Raw genomic sequence first — 17,890 nt, forward strand, 5'->3', positions numbered from 1 at the left:
AGAACAGGCAGGGCAAGCGGCTTGTGCTGTATCCAGCGCAGGTTTGGTGCATGCTGGGCGCAACTTCGAGTAAGGGGATTTCCTTACCCTTACCTTGAGCAATGTCCCAGGCAGCCTTATGGGGCTATTTGTATCGGTGCCTGTGATTTTGCAGGCACAAATCCGAAGAGCCCAAGTAACGACTCCTGGACTGGGGAGAGGGGTTGGGATCTGGCCTGCGCTGCAACAGCCAGTCCCACCCCTCTCCCGGACCTGATCTGACCACGGGTTGCCCTCCACCCACCCAGAAATGCCCCCTCCCCACCTCCATTCCTCCCATCCTCTGTGCCGGCCTGCCGAGATTGGCACAAACCTACCGACTCTAGGCACTCCTCCTCCACCACCACCTGAGTCGTTGCAAACATGCACAAGAGACTTGCGCCAACTCCTAGAGGGGTTAGGATTGCGTTGCCTATTTCAGATCTTTGGGCAGGAGGTCTGATCTAGAGGATAGAGCCTCCATTAGCCCGAAGATAACATCTGAAGGTCGCCAGTTTGAGGCCACTGGCAGCTCCATGAATGGTGAGACCTTGAAGCAGCTGACAAGCTGAGCTGAGTTATTCCACCTGCTCTTTGGTGTGAGCGAAGAAGTGTCTTGGCTGCCCTTCAAGTGAGAGATGAAGGAGCTGCTTGCCAGCCAGTGTGGGAGGCAACTGGGGGCCAGAAGTGATACCAGACCATGAAAGATCCATCTAAAATGTTGTGCAGTTCTTGAAAGATAGAACCTTTCCGTTATTGTAAAAATCCCCTCGGGGGTTTAGAGACAGACTGCCTATGTGAACCGCCTTGAATAAAGTCAGAGGAGTAATCCGATGACCAGAAAGGCAGTATATAAATACCATTATTATTATTACTATCATTATTATCATTATTATTATCATCTCCCGATTAAAAAAAATAATCTTAAAAACAACTGCAAGAGACAGGGCCAAATGAACTGGAACAGTTGCAATAGGGTAACATTTTCCCCTGCACCATTTTCCTGATTGAAATCTACTTCTGAAGTTGCTGGCCCACTGAGAGAAAGGAATGCTATTATTAAGCTTGTCTTTTTTTTTTCTCCAATTGGGTTAACAGTATCTTAGGGTGAGAGAGTGCAGAAACAAGTGCAGAAACAGCGCAGGTAACTGATGAGGGTTCATCTCCCCAGTTCCACTCCCTCCCTGATGACTGTTTTTAAAAAGATATTGACTCCAACATCAAATGAACTTTAGCCGTAAGAAGGAAGGTTATGGTTGACCACCCCAAGGTTATGGCTCAGTCCACTATGCCTGAAAGTGGGTCTCCAGGCAGAGGGTAAGAATCAGCATAAAGATTGATAATAAAAAAGCCTTGGCATCCTAGTTAGTTTCTGCTTATCCAGGCAGTATTGTCCAGTTGTTTAGTTGTCGGAGAGAAATGTCTCTCATCTGCTCCCTAAATCCTATACTTCACAGTACTCATCAAATGTTACAACTCGCGTCTGTCTAATCTAGCTTACAGATCATTTTTTCAGTGCAGGTTGGCTGCTATACTCGGGGATTTTGCTCAGGCATTTTGGAATTTACTAAGCTATGCTGCCTCTCTGTTAAAACTGTGTTTTTAATTATATTTTGTTAGGTACTCAAAGGTCTGCAGGCTCAGGCAACCAGTAAATAAATAGGGAAAAAGTCGGATATTATTGTGATTATGGCAGTCAGACAGGTTTTTCACTAATCCCCAGAAAGCAGAGAGTGTTTTGAACTAGGGGCTGTGGATTTACAGATGGTTCGTACAACAAGCTCAGGCAATTTAAATACTTTCTGCTGGCTAACAAGAATTGCTCTTTAAAGAACGGATCACAGAATTTGGCACTAAACTTGCATTAAACTGATACAATCTCTTTAATGTTATCTGTGGCTTTTTATCACAATTGTATGTGCAATTTACATTCTTGTCGGCTCAGGTTTTTTTTTTTTATATTAAGATTTAAGAGATACCCAACTCAGATATTTCATACATTGTTCCAGTGTCACTCAAAGATTTAATGGACATCAATTGCTGAGGAAAGACAGAAACAGCTCTTCTTTTGGATTAGAATAAAATGCAGCCATATTTCAGGTTTGCATACTTTAGACAACATGACATGCAAAAAAAAAAAAAAAAAAAAAGCATGGGTCACTAACAATAGCAACCATACTGTACACTAAAAAAAATTTTTTTTGTCCATCTAGTATGAGGAATAGTGGCACATAATGGAGATAGCAGATACCATGAGATCCTTATGACCAAAGTTGTCCCTTGGGAACAGCAACTAGGGTAGCCACCCTGTGTGCTATACTTTCATGACCAGTACATGGCTATAATAGGGAACCCACAATGGTTGAGTTGTCCTGGGCCCACACTCTGCCTGCACCCTTCTCAGGACAGCGTTGCTTATAACCTATATTCAATTGTAGGGATGTGTAATGTAAAGAGTAGTGAGGGTTAAGAAAAGAAGCAGGTGATAACAACTACTACTTACTGAAAAAATAAGTGAGGTTTAACTAATCACCACCTTTCAGTACTTTTAATTTTGTTTCATCTGCCCAGATGCCAGAGGTAAATATGTGGTTTCTCTTCCCTAGGGTCATTCCAGTGTGTCCACAGTGAAAACAGAAAAAAGACACAGAATGACACCTGGGCTGGCAAAGTACTCGTACATTGTGACATTGGTGGGTGCCCCTTCCTGTGTCTAGTGCTTCAGTGTCATTGGTATTTTCAGAAAGAATGGCGCCAAATTGTACAGCTTAGAGCCCCAGCTTAGGTAGTAGTGAAGCTGTCCAGCTAGACCAGGCCTTGGGGCCACTTGCAACCCTTGAGGACTCCCAATCCAGCCCTCAGGGAGCCCCCAGTCTCCAATGAGCCTCTGGCCCTCTGGAGACTTGTTGGAGCCCACGCTGGGCTGATGCAACTGCTCTCAGCGCGACGGCCTACTGTTCGACCTCTCACGTGAGCTGCAGGACGAGGGCTCCCTCCACTGCTTGCTGTTTCACATCTGTGATGCAGCAGTGGCAGCAAAGGAAAGGCTGGCCTTGCTTTGAGCAAGGCCTTTTATAGGCCTTGAGCTATTGCATGACCTTCATTCATTCCTATCTCTAAGTTCCATCTCTAATATATTCATTTATGTAAATTTATTCAAATTTGAAATGTAAATTAATTCTTTTTCTTTCCCGGCCCCCAACACAGTGTCAGAGAGATGATGTGGCCCTCCTGCCAAAAAGTTTGGACACCCCTGAGCTAGACAAAGAGCAATAATAATAGTTTTGAGATACTGGTGCAAAGCATCAGGCAAGCAATCCAAACAGTTATCCAGAATGAAGTTACATATATAGGGAGTTAGACAAAGAGAAGTTACAGCACCAAGATCCGGATTGGTGCTGCACTTATACAACCTCCGAGGAGACACATGGCTTGACCTTGACAAGGCTCACATCTATAGACTCTTCCCCTTCTGTAGTGCTGGAAGTAGGAATGCCACAATAGAAAAGGAGACATTTCTCCTTCTAACGGCAGGCTCTTTTCATGTTTATGACCACCATTATTCTCAACTAGAGAGGTGATATGAAGCATGTGTATGTGATGCAGGTTCAGGAGGCCCTGTTTAAGGGCATCAAATGTGGTAGGTATCAGAGCCTCTAACAAAATCAGTGGATGCATCCACCAAGGACATTCCACCTGATTCAGGGAGTTGGTGGTTTATGACAGGGGGAGACAGATGAATTTACAAACTGAAACCAGCAAATTCTGTGTTTCAGATCACCACTGCTTTTAACACCTACAATTGTACAAGTCCAGATCCTATCAGTGACTCACTATGCTACAGCAGTGTTTCTCAAAATGTGGGTCAGACCCACTAGGTGAGTTGTGAGCCAATTTCAAGTGGGTCCCCAATCATTTCAATATTTTATTCTTAATATATGAGATTTGATGCTTCCATGGTATGTGACTGCATTTGGGGAAATGTTGCAGGTCTGAACTTTTAACAGGCTACTATGTATATGCTTTTAATAATAGTAAATGGGACTCCTGGGTAAGAGCAGGGAGGACTGCAGCCTAGGATTGTTAAAAATTTTCTGGCTTGATGATGTCTCTTCTGATCATGACATCACACCTGGTGGGTCCTGACAATTCTCTTTCTAAAAAGTGGGTCCGGGGCTAAATGTCTGAGAACCACTTTGCTACAGAATTAGGAGAACAGCAGTTTTAATCAATTCTATGGGCCTTTGTATGTTGGAGCAATGCAAAAGATTTACCATAAATGAATACTAATTTGCTTAATTTAAACAAAAACCATTGTGGCTCTGTTATACTTTCAAACTAATTGAGACCTGTAGAAAATGACACTTCGAGATGCAATTAGGCAGCAATGGGTGACTGTTTGTCAGTGTGTACAAATCAAGATCTTTTAGAAGCAACATTCTGAGCCACAGGGATCACCCTGCAAAGTCAAAAAGGATGGCATGGGCAGATAAACAAAACTGATAAATGAAATTGGATCACTTATGGCCCAATCATATGGGCTGTTTGCGTCAGCGGGAAGAACTTCCTGCTATCGCAAAATGACCAGTGACGGTGCATTGAGAACATTGCCACTGGTCCAGACTGAACCCCTTCACTGCAAAGTGGTGGCAGCACTGGAGCCCCCTTGGGCTTGTGGATCTTGGGATGTGTCAGAAAATAAGTTGGTGGCAGAAGCATGTTGTAGGCAGGGAGTTTCAGTGAGGACTGAGGAGAGCAAGGGGCAGAGAAGGTTAAACAAGCTCTTGCTATCTGTGTTTACTCTACAATAGCAGACAGCTAAACCATATTATGCACATGGATTTTCATACTGTTTTGTTCTAACCATTAGGAAAAGTAGGCTTATTCTTCAGCACAGTCTGGGTGCAAACAAAGACTATTTCAAACTATGTAGCTAACGTGTATCAGGTTTAATGTTGCCTGTAGCAAAAGAGAAAAAAAACTCTAGCTACTGCATTTTTACTTATTCATTTTCCAGCAGCATCTTTCCTTGCTCAAAAGCGCCTCGGGGCTCATAGAGACTGTATTTCCAAAACAGAGACTTATTAAGCATCTCCTTAGGAGGGTAATGGCTTTGGTTCTACTCTCCAAGGTTGTAGCTGAAATGCATCCTGAGTGACCTAGAAAGCAGTCATCCAAGACGGTCCCGAAGACTGGTTTACCACAGAGATAGGATTGCAGAAGTCTATATTCAGCAAGCACTTTGGTCTCTAAAACACATGTGCATATTTGATGCCTATCTAAGAACTACAGCTAAAGACCTATAAATGCAACATGCCTGTCCTGCAGGCAATAGAAGCCTCCTTGCAGCAGTAATGATAGCAGCGGAGTAGCACCTGCCTAGCTGTGCCCCTTGTTGGAGAGAAGCTCTGGCGGGCACAGCATGGATAGATAGCCAGCAACACTGACTTTCTTAAGGGGAGCAGGGAACAACATAGGCACACTCTTTGCACATGCTAGAGGAAGGTCCAAGTCAGCTGTCCAGCCTGCTGCATAACCCTATACTATATATATTCAGCTGGATCCTGAAGCAAGCCTGTATTTATTGCATACTGTGGATAGAGCAGAAAAGGAAGGAAGGAAGCTAGGAAACTCCCTACAATAGCGTGTACAGGTTGCACATCCTTTAGTTTCTCTTAGAGAAACTAAAAAAAGAAAAATTGGCACTAATAGTATGAGAAGAATCCAGAGCACGCGCACACACGGAATGCCTTTTCTGTAATTATTTCAGCAGTTAAAGCTTTTCCAGATAATTGAGACTTCAATAATTGTGTCTTGTGTCTTCATACAAAGAATGCATAATTACTTTGAAGCTCCTATAGAAGATCCAGGTTCCTCTGCCTGGAGAGAACATTCCCTTATTCGTGATTGCTGGGAAAAAATGTGATTTCCTCTCTACCTAATGTTTTGAATTCTTCATCAGCCCAGCAGGAAAATATGTAACTGTAGAAAGATCGGTTACAGGTGTTTCTGTTCCTTTAAAAAGCTAGAAAGCTTCTGGAAGCTGCAGTTCTCTCCCCCCCCCCCCATATATTCTATCAATAGTGGGATCCTCTGATCCGCACATACCCCATTCTGCTGTAGCTGACAAAACATTTTCTAAGCTTTGGGACTTATGTTTTTGGATAAGCCCAAACCTGCTTTTGAGTGATATGGGATGTAGCACCATGAGAATGATGAAAACACAATAAGACAACCATGACCCCACTATAGGGGGAAACATGTATATACATGTGGAATGCAGGAACCTTGCCATTTGTTGGTCTCAAAAAGAACCATAACATGTGGATAATCCTTCATGGAGCACGAAGCTTCTTACAAAGTTCTAAAAGCAAAGTGGGCTGAGCTTCTGTCAAGCCTACCCTAGAGAAGAAAGGAAAATACGTAGCAACTTAATCTGCATGAATGTGCATGAAACCCTAAATCTCTTTAACATTATTAGGAGACGAGCTATACTGTTCCATGAAAAGGCCCACTGCAGCTTGATAGACTTGTTACAAACATCTGATTGCCCCTGATTAGATTAGACAATAAACTCCTGTTTCAGTGTTTGCATTGTTCAACTCTCTCTCTCTCTCTTTGCAATCCGTAAATTAGAATTCTAGACTTCAGAGATTGGATTCAAATTGGATTAATGGACCTGGTCCAGCTTAGAAAAAACACAAAACAATTGGGGAAAGCAGAGGGAAGCATGCAGCACACACACGCGAACAAAATAAATAAATAAGTACATGCAGCAAACAAGCCAGGATTTGATTAGGAGTAAATTAAAAATATAATTAAAACAAAAACAACCAACCAGCAATTAAAGAAGAAGTGGGAGAAGGGCTGAATTGTCACTATTAATTAACAAAACAGGGAGATTATACCTTTAAATGTTGTTTTTCTCCCATTTAGGCTGTGTGGGTTTTTAAGACAAGTGCTCAGCAGAAGAGACTAATTTCCATTTCTATTGTTGGGTGGGCTTATGTGCTGTGCGTCGGGAACTGCATATGAATATAATGTGTCAACAGAATATCCAATTCCAAGCTTCATGAGAAAAGCAGAGAGAAGAAAAATATATATTTGTTTCTCCTTCATCTGAATAGGAATCTTATATGTACTCTAAATGCTAAGCTGCAACTCTGGAAGCGAGAGCTGTATCTAAAGAAAGTTGCATCACTTTTCCACGCCTCTGCTTCCAGCCAGGTACCCATCCTTGCCTTTAACCTACTGAGACATGCTCTGCTGCCTCTGACATTCTGTGATGTGGAAAACCAGTCAGCCTTCAAGTATGGAACTGCTTGCAAAACTAAAGCATAGAGCAGGGGTCTCCAAACCCCGGCCCAGGGGCCAGATGCGGCCCGTGGCAAGCCTCTATCCGGCCTGCGACCAGCCTCTGATCCTCTGAGAGCCTCTGGCCCAGTTGACCAAACACAACCAGAGTTGCGCTTGTGGGATAGGGAAATGGGGGTCTATTTAAGTGTGTGCTTTATTTCTTGGGCTGTGTTTGTGCTTGGAGAAGTCCTGGAGATTTGCGCACATTCATTTATTCATTTATCTAAGTTCCATCTCTAATGTATTTATTTACATTTTATATTTAATTTTTTTTCCAGACCTCGACACTGTGCCAGAAATTTGATGCAGCCCTTTGGCCGAAAAGTTTAGAGGCCCCTGGCATAGAGTATCATTCCCTATGTACTAGAACAGGGGTGGTGAGTCTATGGCACGTGTGCCCAAGGTAGCACATGAAAACGTTTTGTTGGCACACGGCATGCAATGCCGCCCCTTCATGCTTTAAGCTCCATCCGTAATAAATATATAACAACCACCAGTACTGCCAAATGAAGCAGTAAATTGGTTGCCTAAACAGACTTCTTTCAGAATACTTGTCAAGCATTTTGTTCTCTTTCTCCATTAAAAAGAAACCTTGTAAACTGCAAATATAACAATAATAATCATATACTGCTCAAAATTCCCAACGGGACGCAAGAGAATTTTTAAAGATTATCACCAATTTGGGCACACAATCTCAAAAATGTTCAACCATATCCGTCCTAGAACAACTGCTCTATGTATACTAAGGGCTACCACAATGCAGCACCAAGAACTATTTTGTTGGGTTCATTTTGGGCTTTCTAATGATGGGCTGCTATAACTCACTGCGCCATGCTGGACAGCTGCCCATATTCTGCTCCTCCAAATATCTGAACAAAACCAAGTCTCAGCGCATCAGGAATGCACAGCAACAAAACCAAAAAAGACAACTTTTTGTACATCATAAAGATGCTCATACCAGCTTGCAGAAGAATTTCATATGTTTCTGTTTCATCTGGTGTTGGGTTGGTATTAGCCCTTTGCAATAGTGCTTTTGTTTTGCTACTTTTTTTCTAAATTGTCACCCTCCGGTGGTTTTATTGTTTTAAAAATTATTTTAATTATTAATTATAAAATTTCTTGGATCTCCATAAGCCGCCTTAGGCATCTGCTCCAGCATGGGACAGGTGGGATATAAATTTTTAAAATAATAATAATGCTTTACAAGTAGCGCAATCCTAACTTGAGCTGGACCAGGGAGACCAGCAGGCTTGTCCTGTATCCAGCGCATGTTTTGGGCTGCAAGCGGCTCAGCCCGAGGCAAGGGGAAACATTTCCCCTTACTCCGGGGAGAGCCACTGCAGCCCCAATGGGTCTACTCAGATCTTGGCCACTTAAAGAGGTGGCATAGATTCGAGCAGCCTGGAGCCAATCTGTGCTGCCCTGGAATGGGGTCAGGATACGGGTCCTGGCCCCATCCCCAGATCGCCTGCCACCCACCCACGGGCCCGACTGCCACCCCAAAACATCTCCTCCCCACCCTTCCCACACCCCCCAGACCTCCAACGTGGACTTACCTTCTGTCGGTGCAGCGGAGGCTGGATGCTGCCTCTGCGGGCCAGTGCACGTCTCTGAGCCGGCCCAGCTGACATCCAAGGAGGCACAAACATGCTTTATGACACGTTTGCAAACCTCCCAGGCCAGGGCAAAGGACTTGCACCAGCCTTGGGCACAGTTAGGATTGCACCCTAAGAGGCACAACCATCTCTGTAATGAATCAGAAATTTCTTCACAGGAGGTATTATTTAGCTGCTAACCTTGAGATTGCCACAAGACTCTCTTAAGAAAGACAAGGCTCTTGTATGTCAGCTATGTCTTTAAACAATTGAATTCTCTTTCATTATTCCTGTCAAGGAACTGAAGAACTTGTAAAGACTCCACTTAACACATACCTGTAAGGAAAATAGTATGGCTATCAGAGTTATTAAAAGGATACACCTCTTCAAGAAAACCCATTCTGCATGCACAATATATGCTCATGGAAGACAGAGTCTGAGATTCTTTACAGTGGAACCAAAACAGATTGAGCACATTGTAGATTTCTGTTTTTGATTCTGAAGTCTCAGCCGGTGCAAAATGCAGCAGCTCACCTCCTGTTTGGTTGAGTCATCAGAGATGTCTCATTTCTACCAGACCACCAATACCTGGATGGGATCTGTGGGTCCCTAACATCCCTAAGAGACCACTTCTTCCCCTATGTGCCATTACAAACTCCAAATTCAACTATAAAACTGCAGTCCGATGCACATGTACCTAGGGACAAGACTCATTGAACACAGTGGGAGTTCGTCCAAAAAAGCACCTCTCCTGGCAGCCTGGTCTCTTCTAAACAACTAGACAGAGGTTAACAGAAAGTGGACCTTAAGTGGACCTTTGAAGTTTTTTAAAGCAGAAAATTGCTAGGATCTTCTGCTTTAAATGGAACTTAGCCCAGCAAAAAGGTCCCTTTAAAGCAGAAAATCCCAGCAATCTTCTGCTTGAAAGGGACCTGGGGTAAGTTCTTAGACAAGAATCAGCTTGTCTTACCCCATGTCCCTTTAAAGCAAAAAATTGCTGGGAACTTCTGTTTTAAAGGGACCTTTTTGCTGTGGAAGGTTCTTAGAGAAGCTAATGGGCTGGGGAGTACGGCTCCCCCCTCAGTTTCTCTAAGGACTTTCCCCAGCAAAAATGTCCCTTCAAAGCAGAAGACTGTTAGGATCTTCTGCTTTAAATGGACCTTTTTGCTGGGCTAAGTTCCCTTTAAAGCAGAAGTTCCTAGCAGTGGCGTAGCTAATGATCATGTAGCCCAGTGCCGAGCTCAAAATGATGCCTCAGAAGTGATGTCATAACCGGAAGTGATACCACACCTGGGCTTTTAAAAAACTGAAAATTGGGGAAAACCCACTTCCTTCTTCCAACAGCATGCCACCCACTTGCTCTGCCACTTTCCCCTAGTCAGTGGCATAATTAAGGTATATATCTGCTACCTGGGGTCAAAAAATATTTTGTAGTTCCCCCTCCAAGACAAAATCAAATTTAATCAATTAAGTAAAAACATTAAATGTGTGCCCTTTGTTGATTAGAGACACTGTGCTGAGATGAAGAGGGATAGTTATTCTACCCTGCTAAATATAAGAGGAACACCACTTGGAAAAGTGCCTCTTTACCCAGTTAGCAGCAGTAACTCTACTATGATGCATGGGAATGCCAGCTGACTCATACTAACACCTTATCATTTCCTTACTGTATCATAATAACATCTCAATAGTTCTCAGAATAATTAATCTCATAGGTCAGTTTTGAGTTAAAGAAATCCACTTTTTGTTCCAAAAGGCAGTTGTGTTTTCATTTTCTGGTTAATTGGCCATAACTTTTGATAGGATACAGATATTCCAATGCAGTGTGTTTCACTGCATTCTGCATTAAAATACCTTTCCAATGATATATAACATGATGGTATTATTTGTACATACCAAAATTTTCACAATTTTGGCCACTAGTGTCAAGCTCAATTTGTTGCTCCCCTAAAGCCTGTTGCCCAGTGCAACTACTACCTCCTGCACCGCCTTAGCTATGCCACTGGTTCCAAGTGATCTTCTGCTTTAAAAAGCTTTTTGGCTTTAGGCTTTTTGGTAAGGACCTAATGGGCTTTCAGGGGGTGTGTGGAGCCCCCGCTTCCCCCCATGAGCCCATGCGGTGCTTTAATAACTTACCCCAGCCTAAAACTTCCTTAAAGAAGAAAGCTAGTCAGAGGCTAAGAGTAAGTGGTTAATGTCCATTTCCTGTTAACCTCCAGCTAGTTGTTTAGAAGAGAGGCAGCCTGAAAGTTGCTGCTAGCTGCTAAGTTTGTAGCAACCTGGTTTAAAGAAGCTTTCCCCTGGCAAGTATGAATCACGTGGGGGGGGGTCCAGTGCGTGGGGGGGTCCCCGCATCCACGGATAAGTGAAACTGTGGATATGGGATCCATGGCTACTGCGGCACACTTGTAATTGATTCCGCTAACTGTATAAATGGACTTAGCTCTGAACACTTGGGATGGGCAAGTGAGACATAGAAAGAGAAAAAAAGAACATTCAAAAAAAATCTGAATTTTCCACCCTCTAAGCACCCATACTCACAACCAGAAGTCTGTTGGACTATCCTGTCCAACAGAAGTATAAATGCTTTATATTTCTGCGATTCCCAATAATTCTTCTCAGAAAACTAGACAACTATGGCACAGTCGTACAAGCTAGACACAGTTAAACAAGCTGCCAAGAGCCACAGTCAATGTAAATGGTTCAAGAAGAGCTTCCTCCCCACACAATTCCCCAAATACAGCCTCATATAATCTTGCATTTTTAGCAAATAGTGCTTTTAGACAACACATTTACCTCTTGGTGAAGTGTGAAATTGCCTCTCAGAGCGCTCTAGTCACAGCATCCATTTCAATAGGATAGCAGTTCATGTGCTTTAATCTGGTGATTTTGTCACCAAATACACCAAATGGCTATGTAAGAATTTCTGGACTGAACAATGTCCTATAAACATTTTCATCCACCACCTCAAGGCACAGAAAGAAGGCTACAAGTTTCTGGAAGTTCAATTGCTTGGCAATTTATCCACAGTTTACTAATTAGTTGAATGGGGAGCCAGGCACCCTTGCCCAAGGTGGAGTTTCTGTTTCTGTGATATCGCATTATCCCCAGAGCTCAAACCACAATCACATGTTATTGGGAAAATGTGATAGCCCAAATTCTTTCTGCAGGTTAAGAGAAGCCAGTTTCAAAACTGAGCTCCAATTACCCAAGGACTTGTACCCAAAGGTCCTGCTATTGAAACAGATGCAACAAGCTGCCAAACAGATGAACTCAGCTGCCAAAATGGATTAGAGACAGAGGGCACAACGCCCCTCCCTGGAGCCGTTTTGTTATTGCCCCTTCCTGCACCGTGACTACTACAACTCATTTTACTGGACAAGATGAACTCTGAGATAAAAACATCAATTCAGACAGCAGTCTTTATTGAGGTCATGGTACAGAAATTGCACATTTCAAGGCATAACCTCTAGTAAACTTTGGAATATGCAGCACCCATAAGGCAAAACAAATTGTGGCCGGACACATCCCACGGCAAATGAAGCGGCAACAGTTGTCGGTCAAGTCACGGGGGAGGGGAGAGCCTGTATTCAAATCACCTGCATGTTCAATTAAAAATATCAACTGTCCATCCCTTTGTTTATCAACTGTCCATCCCCTTAAGAGTTTGCCCCTTATTGCCCAAAGACATTTGCCCTGACTTTGGGGGTGCTTAGCTCCTCCCCCTTTCAGTAGACAAGATGGGAGGGAATTTCAAATCAAACTGGTCTTCCTGCCCTTTTTAAAAAACTTATATGGTTTGGGAGGGAAACCTCTGTGGTTTGAATTCTAACCAAGGTCGCAAGAAAAAGAAACAGTCTTTAACCTTTGCCCATGGTGCATCAAAGAATTTGCTTTGAAAGAGGAGACGTGAATGCCCATAATCTTTCACCAGTGGTGAAACGAGAGAGGCGTATGAACAGGAGAGGCACAGAAGTTAGTGCTGCCCATCAGTAACAGCTCAATAGAGGATGAGGTAACCCTTCAGTAGGGAAAAATGAGGGCTGCCAGGAAGGGTCGGATGAGGTGAAACATTCTGATGTCATCGGAACCCTGCTTTGATTACCCAACTCCCATTCACTGATTTTCAGCATCCCTTTCAGCGTGTTCTCGACTGCAAACAATAATTTTTAAATGCCACCACTCTTATGAGTCACAAAAGGGAAGAAAAGATCCTGGAAAAGATGATTCTACTAAAAAGAAAGGAAACTTATTCCATTATTCCAATATATGGAATATAAATCAGGATATATGGGGTGTTTCAGAGGCATGCGCAACTTAAGTCTTCGACAAAAAGTTTGCCCTGATGAGTATTTACTGGAAGCCATGAGCCAAACCACACTTGATGTTAAATATGTAGTTTGGCCCTAGCATTGTTTTCTTTTTAAACTGTCACAGGGAGGCGCACTCTGGATAGGGGCGGTGACATGGGAGGAGGGGGCTTTAACATTTGCTCCCACCATGTTCCTCACTCAGGCTGGGACTCCCTGAAGTTAGTATTTCTCAAAGGAGGGAAGCTCCAATTTACTTAATTATTAAAAAGCACAACGGCCCTGCCTCCTTTGCATCTGATCAACCTAGTCTGGGCCTGAGCAGCTAAGGCCAACTCCAGTCATTCCTTCCCTTCAGGTCCTAATCCAAAGGCAGGGGGAAGATTTGGGGGGAGTAAAAACTTACAACAGGAACTACTAGCAACCTTCAAGGGAAGGAAGGTGAGCCTACCCTCCCAATCTCCTCTTCAAAGTGGCCCTCCCATCAAACTAGTTGCTGTTCAGAGCTCTAGTCACTCATTCTGCATGTTTAAATTGGGGTTTTTTGTGAGCGTTTCCACATTCCCTATCCCAGGTTAGGGGGTGGTGCCCCCATTGTACTCAGAGCAGTGGCATAGCTAAGGAGGTGCATGGGGTAGCAGCTGCACTGGGCATCAAGGTTTAGGAGGGTAACAAGCTGAGCTTGATGCTAGTGACCAAAATTGTGAAAATCTTGGTATGTAAGAATAATACCATCATGTTTTATATCATTGGAAAGGTAATTTAATGCAGACTGCAATGAAACAAACTGCACCGGAATATCTATATTCTATCAAAAGATATGGCCAATTAACCAGAAAATAAAAACACAACTGTCTTGTGGAACAAAAAGTAGATTTGCTTAACTCTAAACTGACCTATGAGACTGATTATTCTGAGTGCCAATGAGATGTTATTATGATACAGCATGGAACCAATAACTTTTTTATTTACATAATTAAATTTGATTTTATCATGCGGGGGAGCTACAAAATCTTCTTTGACCCCGGGTAGCAGATAGATGCCTTAGCTATGCCACTGACTGGAGGGAGGCAGCAGAGCAAGCGGGTGGTGTGCTGCTGGCGGGAGGAGGTAGGAGCCTCCCAATTTTCTCTTTTTAAAAAGCCTGGGCGTTATGTCACTTCCGGTTAGGACATCACTTCTGGGGCAACATTTTGAGCTTGGCACTGGGCTACACGATCATTAGCTACACCACTGACTCAGAGAACCACCTCTATTTTGTTTCGGGGTCACTCTTCTTTGTCCAACACAGGAAGGCCGGCTGACCTCTCCTAGACAGCTTTTTATTGCTGCCTCAGTGAAGGGTGGGGATTACACAATACCTACTTCCTCCACACGACAACGTTTCTGAGCCGCTGTCTCTCCGTGGTTAAAGAAACAGAGTCCTCAGCCTTGCATTCTGTCACTACAGCCTCCTCACTGGCACTGATACAGATACTCTGGTACAGTTTTGTACCGGAGCCAACATTATGGGCATGTGCAACTCCACCTCCTTCCAACCCAGAACCTGCCCCCCTGCATTTGAAGCCTCAGGAAAGGTAGCTTCGGGATCTGACTACAGCTCATTTTGTAGCTGCACGGCTGGCATGGAGTTAATAGCAGGCTCATTGACAGAGGCTACATGGTCACCCAGATGACCATGGAAGTGGGCTTAGCAGCCATAAGTGGGGGGCTGGCAGATTCCCCAGTGCGGCTTCATGGGTAAGTTTTTTGGATACAAGTCTGGGGAGGTGGCGCTGCTCCTGGACATATTTTAGCTGATAATTTTGCTCTACAACTGAACAGAGTTCCCTAAGAACTGTTAAAGGCAAAAATCACCTGAGACCACATAGGTCACTTGAAACATGAGTCACCTAAGCATGAATCAATGCCACTGTGCCCAAGCACACTGTTCGGACTAAAGCAGTAGCAGGCAGCTTGAATAATTATTAGTAATATGGGAGAAGTTTGCTCTTTTCAAGCAAACGTACCAACTAAAACCTGGGTGTATGGAAAGGGCTAAGTGGCATGAGCTCAGGACTCAAGTTTACTGGTACATACCAGTACTGGCCAGTCCCCCTTAAACTGCACCCCTGGACCAACATTATCCAATTTGTTAAGTTCTGCAAGGCTTCAGTGCCCTGGGCTAATGAATTCCACTGCCATGTGCAAAATTTCATGATACCTGAAGTTAAAAAAAATTAAGAGGAAATATTATGGAATGTACACAGCCATGTAAGAACGCTTTATTGAAGTATGTCTCACTGTGATTATTTCTACAGCAGAAATTCCAGGCACTGTACATCAGCACAAAGAGGGCATGTTCAAACTACATGATAGCCTGAGCCCACTGCCTTGCTCTAGCACTAATATAAGTTCATTAAGGAGGAACATTACACAAAATAGAAAGTTAGATTCAAAATGTACACCAAAGCCCAAGAGGACAACAAACTATTAAAACAGCTCAGAATACTTTCTGTCCCTCTTATCGCTCTTTTGTGAACATTTTGGATTACAACCCCTAGGAGTGAAAGGAGTGAAAAGGTCACTTCTCTGAAGAACTCCATATAGAGAGAGGCCGAGATAATTTAGACATGTCAGATTGGAGAGGTGCATTGTCCATATTGCAAATGATCTCTAATTGTAGGCAGAGACACTAAGAACAAAGAAGATAATTGACTTGAATAGCTGCCAGACTGGGAATTCCTAAACATTACCTCACTCTCCACCTCCAAAATTCTGTGTGAAGTATTCATCAGTAGGCCCTGGGGGCTATGCAAATATTAGATCATCATCATATGCACCAACTCAGTTATGGCTCATTCCCTGCTCCAGTAGACACAACAATCAAGTTTTAATGCATCAGGGAAGCACCTTACCTTTAATGCCCGAACCTTCTTGGCCAACAGGCTCTCTATGTCTCCTGCCACTTTTTCCACTAATTTTTTTGCGACATTCTCTCTCACTTCAAACAGGTTCCTTTTGTCATTGTAGATCTATTGAATGATTAAAAAAAAAGAATGAGATTGACATTTTGACAAATAGATACAAACCTCTCAGGCTTCCAAAATAGGTTTTTGGGGGGGGGGGGAGAGAAAAGACGAAGAAGTGTTCAAGTTCCTTTCTGTCTTCAATTCATATCAAAATTCTTGCCCTGGATAATTTCCTTTAGGATAATTTGTTTCTCACACAAAGAACAATCACGCTCAAAACCTACTAGCCATCATTGCAAGTGCCTCTCTGCCCTGCCTTTGCACTGGTAAAATGGGCAAGCACAACATATTCCTGTCTCATAAAGAGGGCAAAAAATGAATGAATAGCTGTGAGATGCTCAGACACTATAGTGACAACCTTCATGCCACTATAATGTATAATTATGAAACAGAAGACAGCTAAAATAGGATTCTGCATGCTAATGCTAAGGCGGTCTTAAACAACAACAACCAAGGAGCTAGTGATAAGGATGGATGGAGGTCTGAAACAGTCCTACTAAACAGGAGGATCTCTCTCTATTTCTCTCTCTCTCTGAACACTTGGGTCTGTTACTTAACCACTCACAGATTTCCAACTTTCTCTCTTTTCAAAAAATTCTTCCGACATCGCTTGCTGAGCATGCCAGTCAGAAGCCTTTGAAATCGAGTTTCTCATTTTCTCAGGATTTTCATGGGATGCCCCCAAGCTTCAATCAGAAAAGTGCTTCATGAAATTCCACATATGCCCAGCCCAACTGATGAAAACTAGCATACTGCCCTTATCCCTCCCACTGTGCATATAATTCAATGGGTACAGAGACTAGCAGCAGATGGTACATGGCTGAAGGTGGTAGCAGAGTCAGTGGAGCTCAAAACAGAGAAACAGACTGATATAACAGTCTGTTCAAAGAAAGAAAAAATGTTCAAGGTAAACAAACACAGAGAGTACAACTCACACTTGCTTGGATTTTGTTTTTAACGCATACAACTCTACTGTTAATGTAGCCTAAGGAGCATTATCTGATGCCACCCGAAATAACTTTGGGATGAATTCACAGCATGGCTTCAGTGACACTGCAGTGGGGATGAATTTGCAGTTCATATGAAAGTAACCAATAAATTAAGCCACTCCATCTTCATTGTCACTATTAGAATTACATTCATGCCACACACAATTGTATACATTCCGTTGACCATTTCTATAGCACAGACAGTGGCCAAGACAATTTCAATAAATCACACTGATAGAGGCCACAAAGGGGTGGCTGGTAGATGCCTTTGGCTACAGCAGAAAGTATATAGCACACCGAATGTTTCTAATATCCTGGAAGTCTGTGAATTAGATCTAAATTGTGGACACCAGCAAAAAATTCCACGCATAAATTTTCTGGGCCCACTGGACCACAATAAATAACCACAACTCTACCGTAGTGACATTTATCCTATCCACAAAGTTGGGAAAATTGTAGAACCAACACGTGGTAGAGAATTGCACCTACTTTCAGGTTCAGTTCACCTCATATATTGTCCAGAACATATGAAGTGACACGTGTGCATAAACTTCAATGCTTGCAGACACACTAACTTGTAATCTTTACCTGGCAAAATTCATGGAGGGGAG

The 17,890-nt window shown here is 43.1% G+C and overlaps 1 protein-coding gene across 1 annotated transcript in view; it reads right to left on the minus strand.

Moving 5' to 3' along the window:
- The window catches only part of CACNA2D2 (calcium voltage-gated channel auxiliary subunit alpha2delta 2), a 632,244-nt gene that overhangs the window by 490,748 nt on the left and 123,606 nt on the right, over positions 1–17,890 (minus strand). Inside the window, exon 2 of the mRNA XM_066614251.1 lies at positions 16,177–16,293. Within this exon, the coding sequence (XP_066470348.1) occupies positions 16,177–16,293 (117 nt within the window). The remainder of the gene's footprint in view (positions 1–16,176; positions 16,294–17,890) is intronic.

Source organism: Tiliqua scincoides, chromosome 2 (assembly GCF_035046505.1).
Source record: "Tiliqua scincoides isolate rTilSci1 chromosome 2, rTilSci1.hap2, whole genome shotgun sequence".
Classification (NCBI taxonomy): Eukaryota; Metazoa; Chordata; class Lepidosauria; order Squamata; family Scincidae; genus Tiliqua; species Tiliqua scincoides.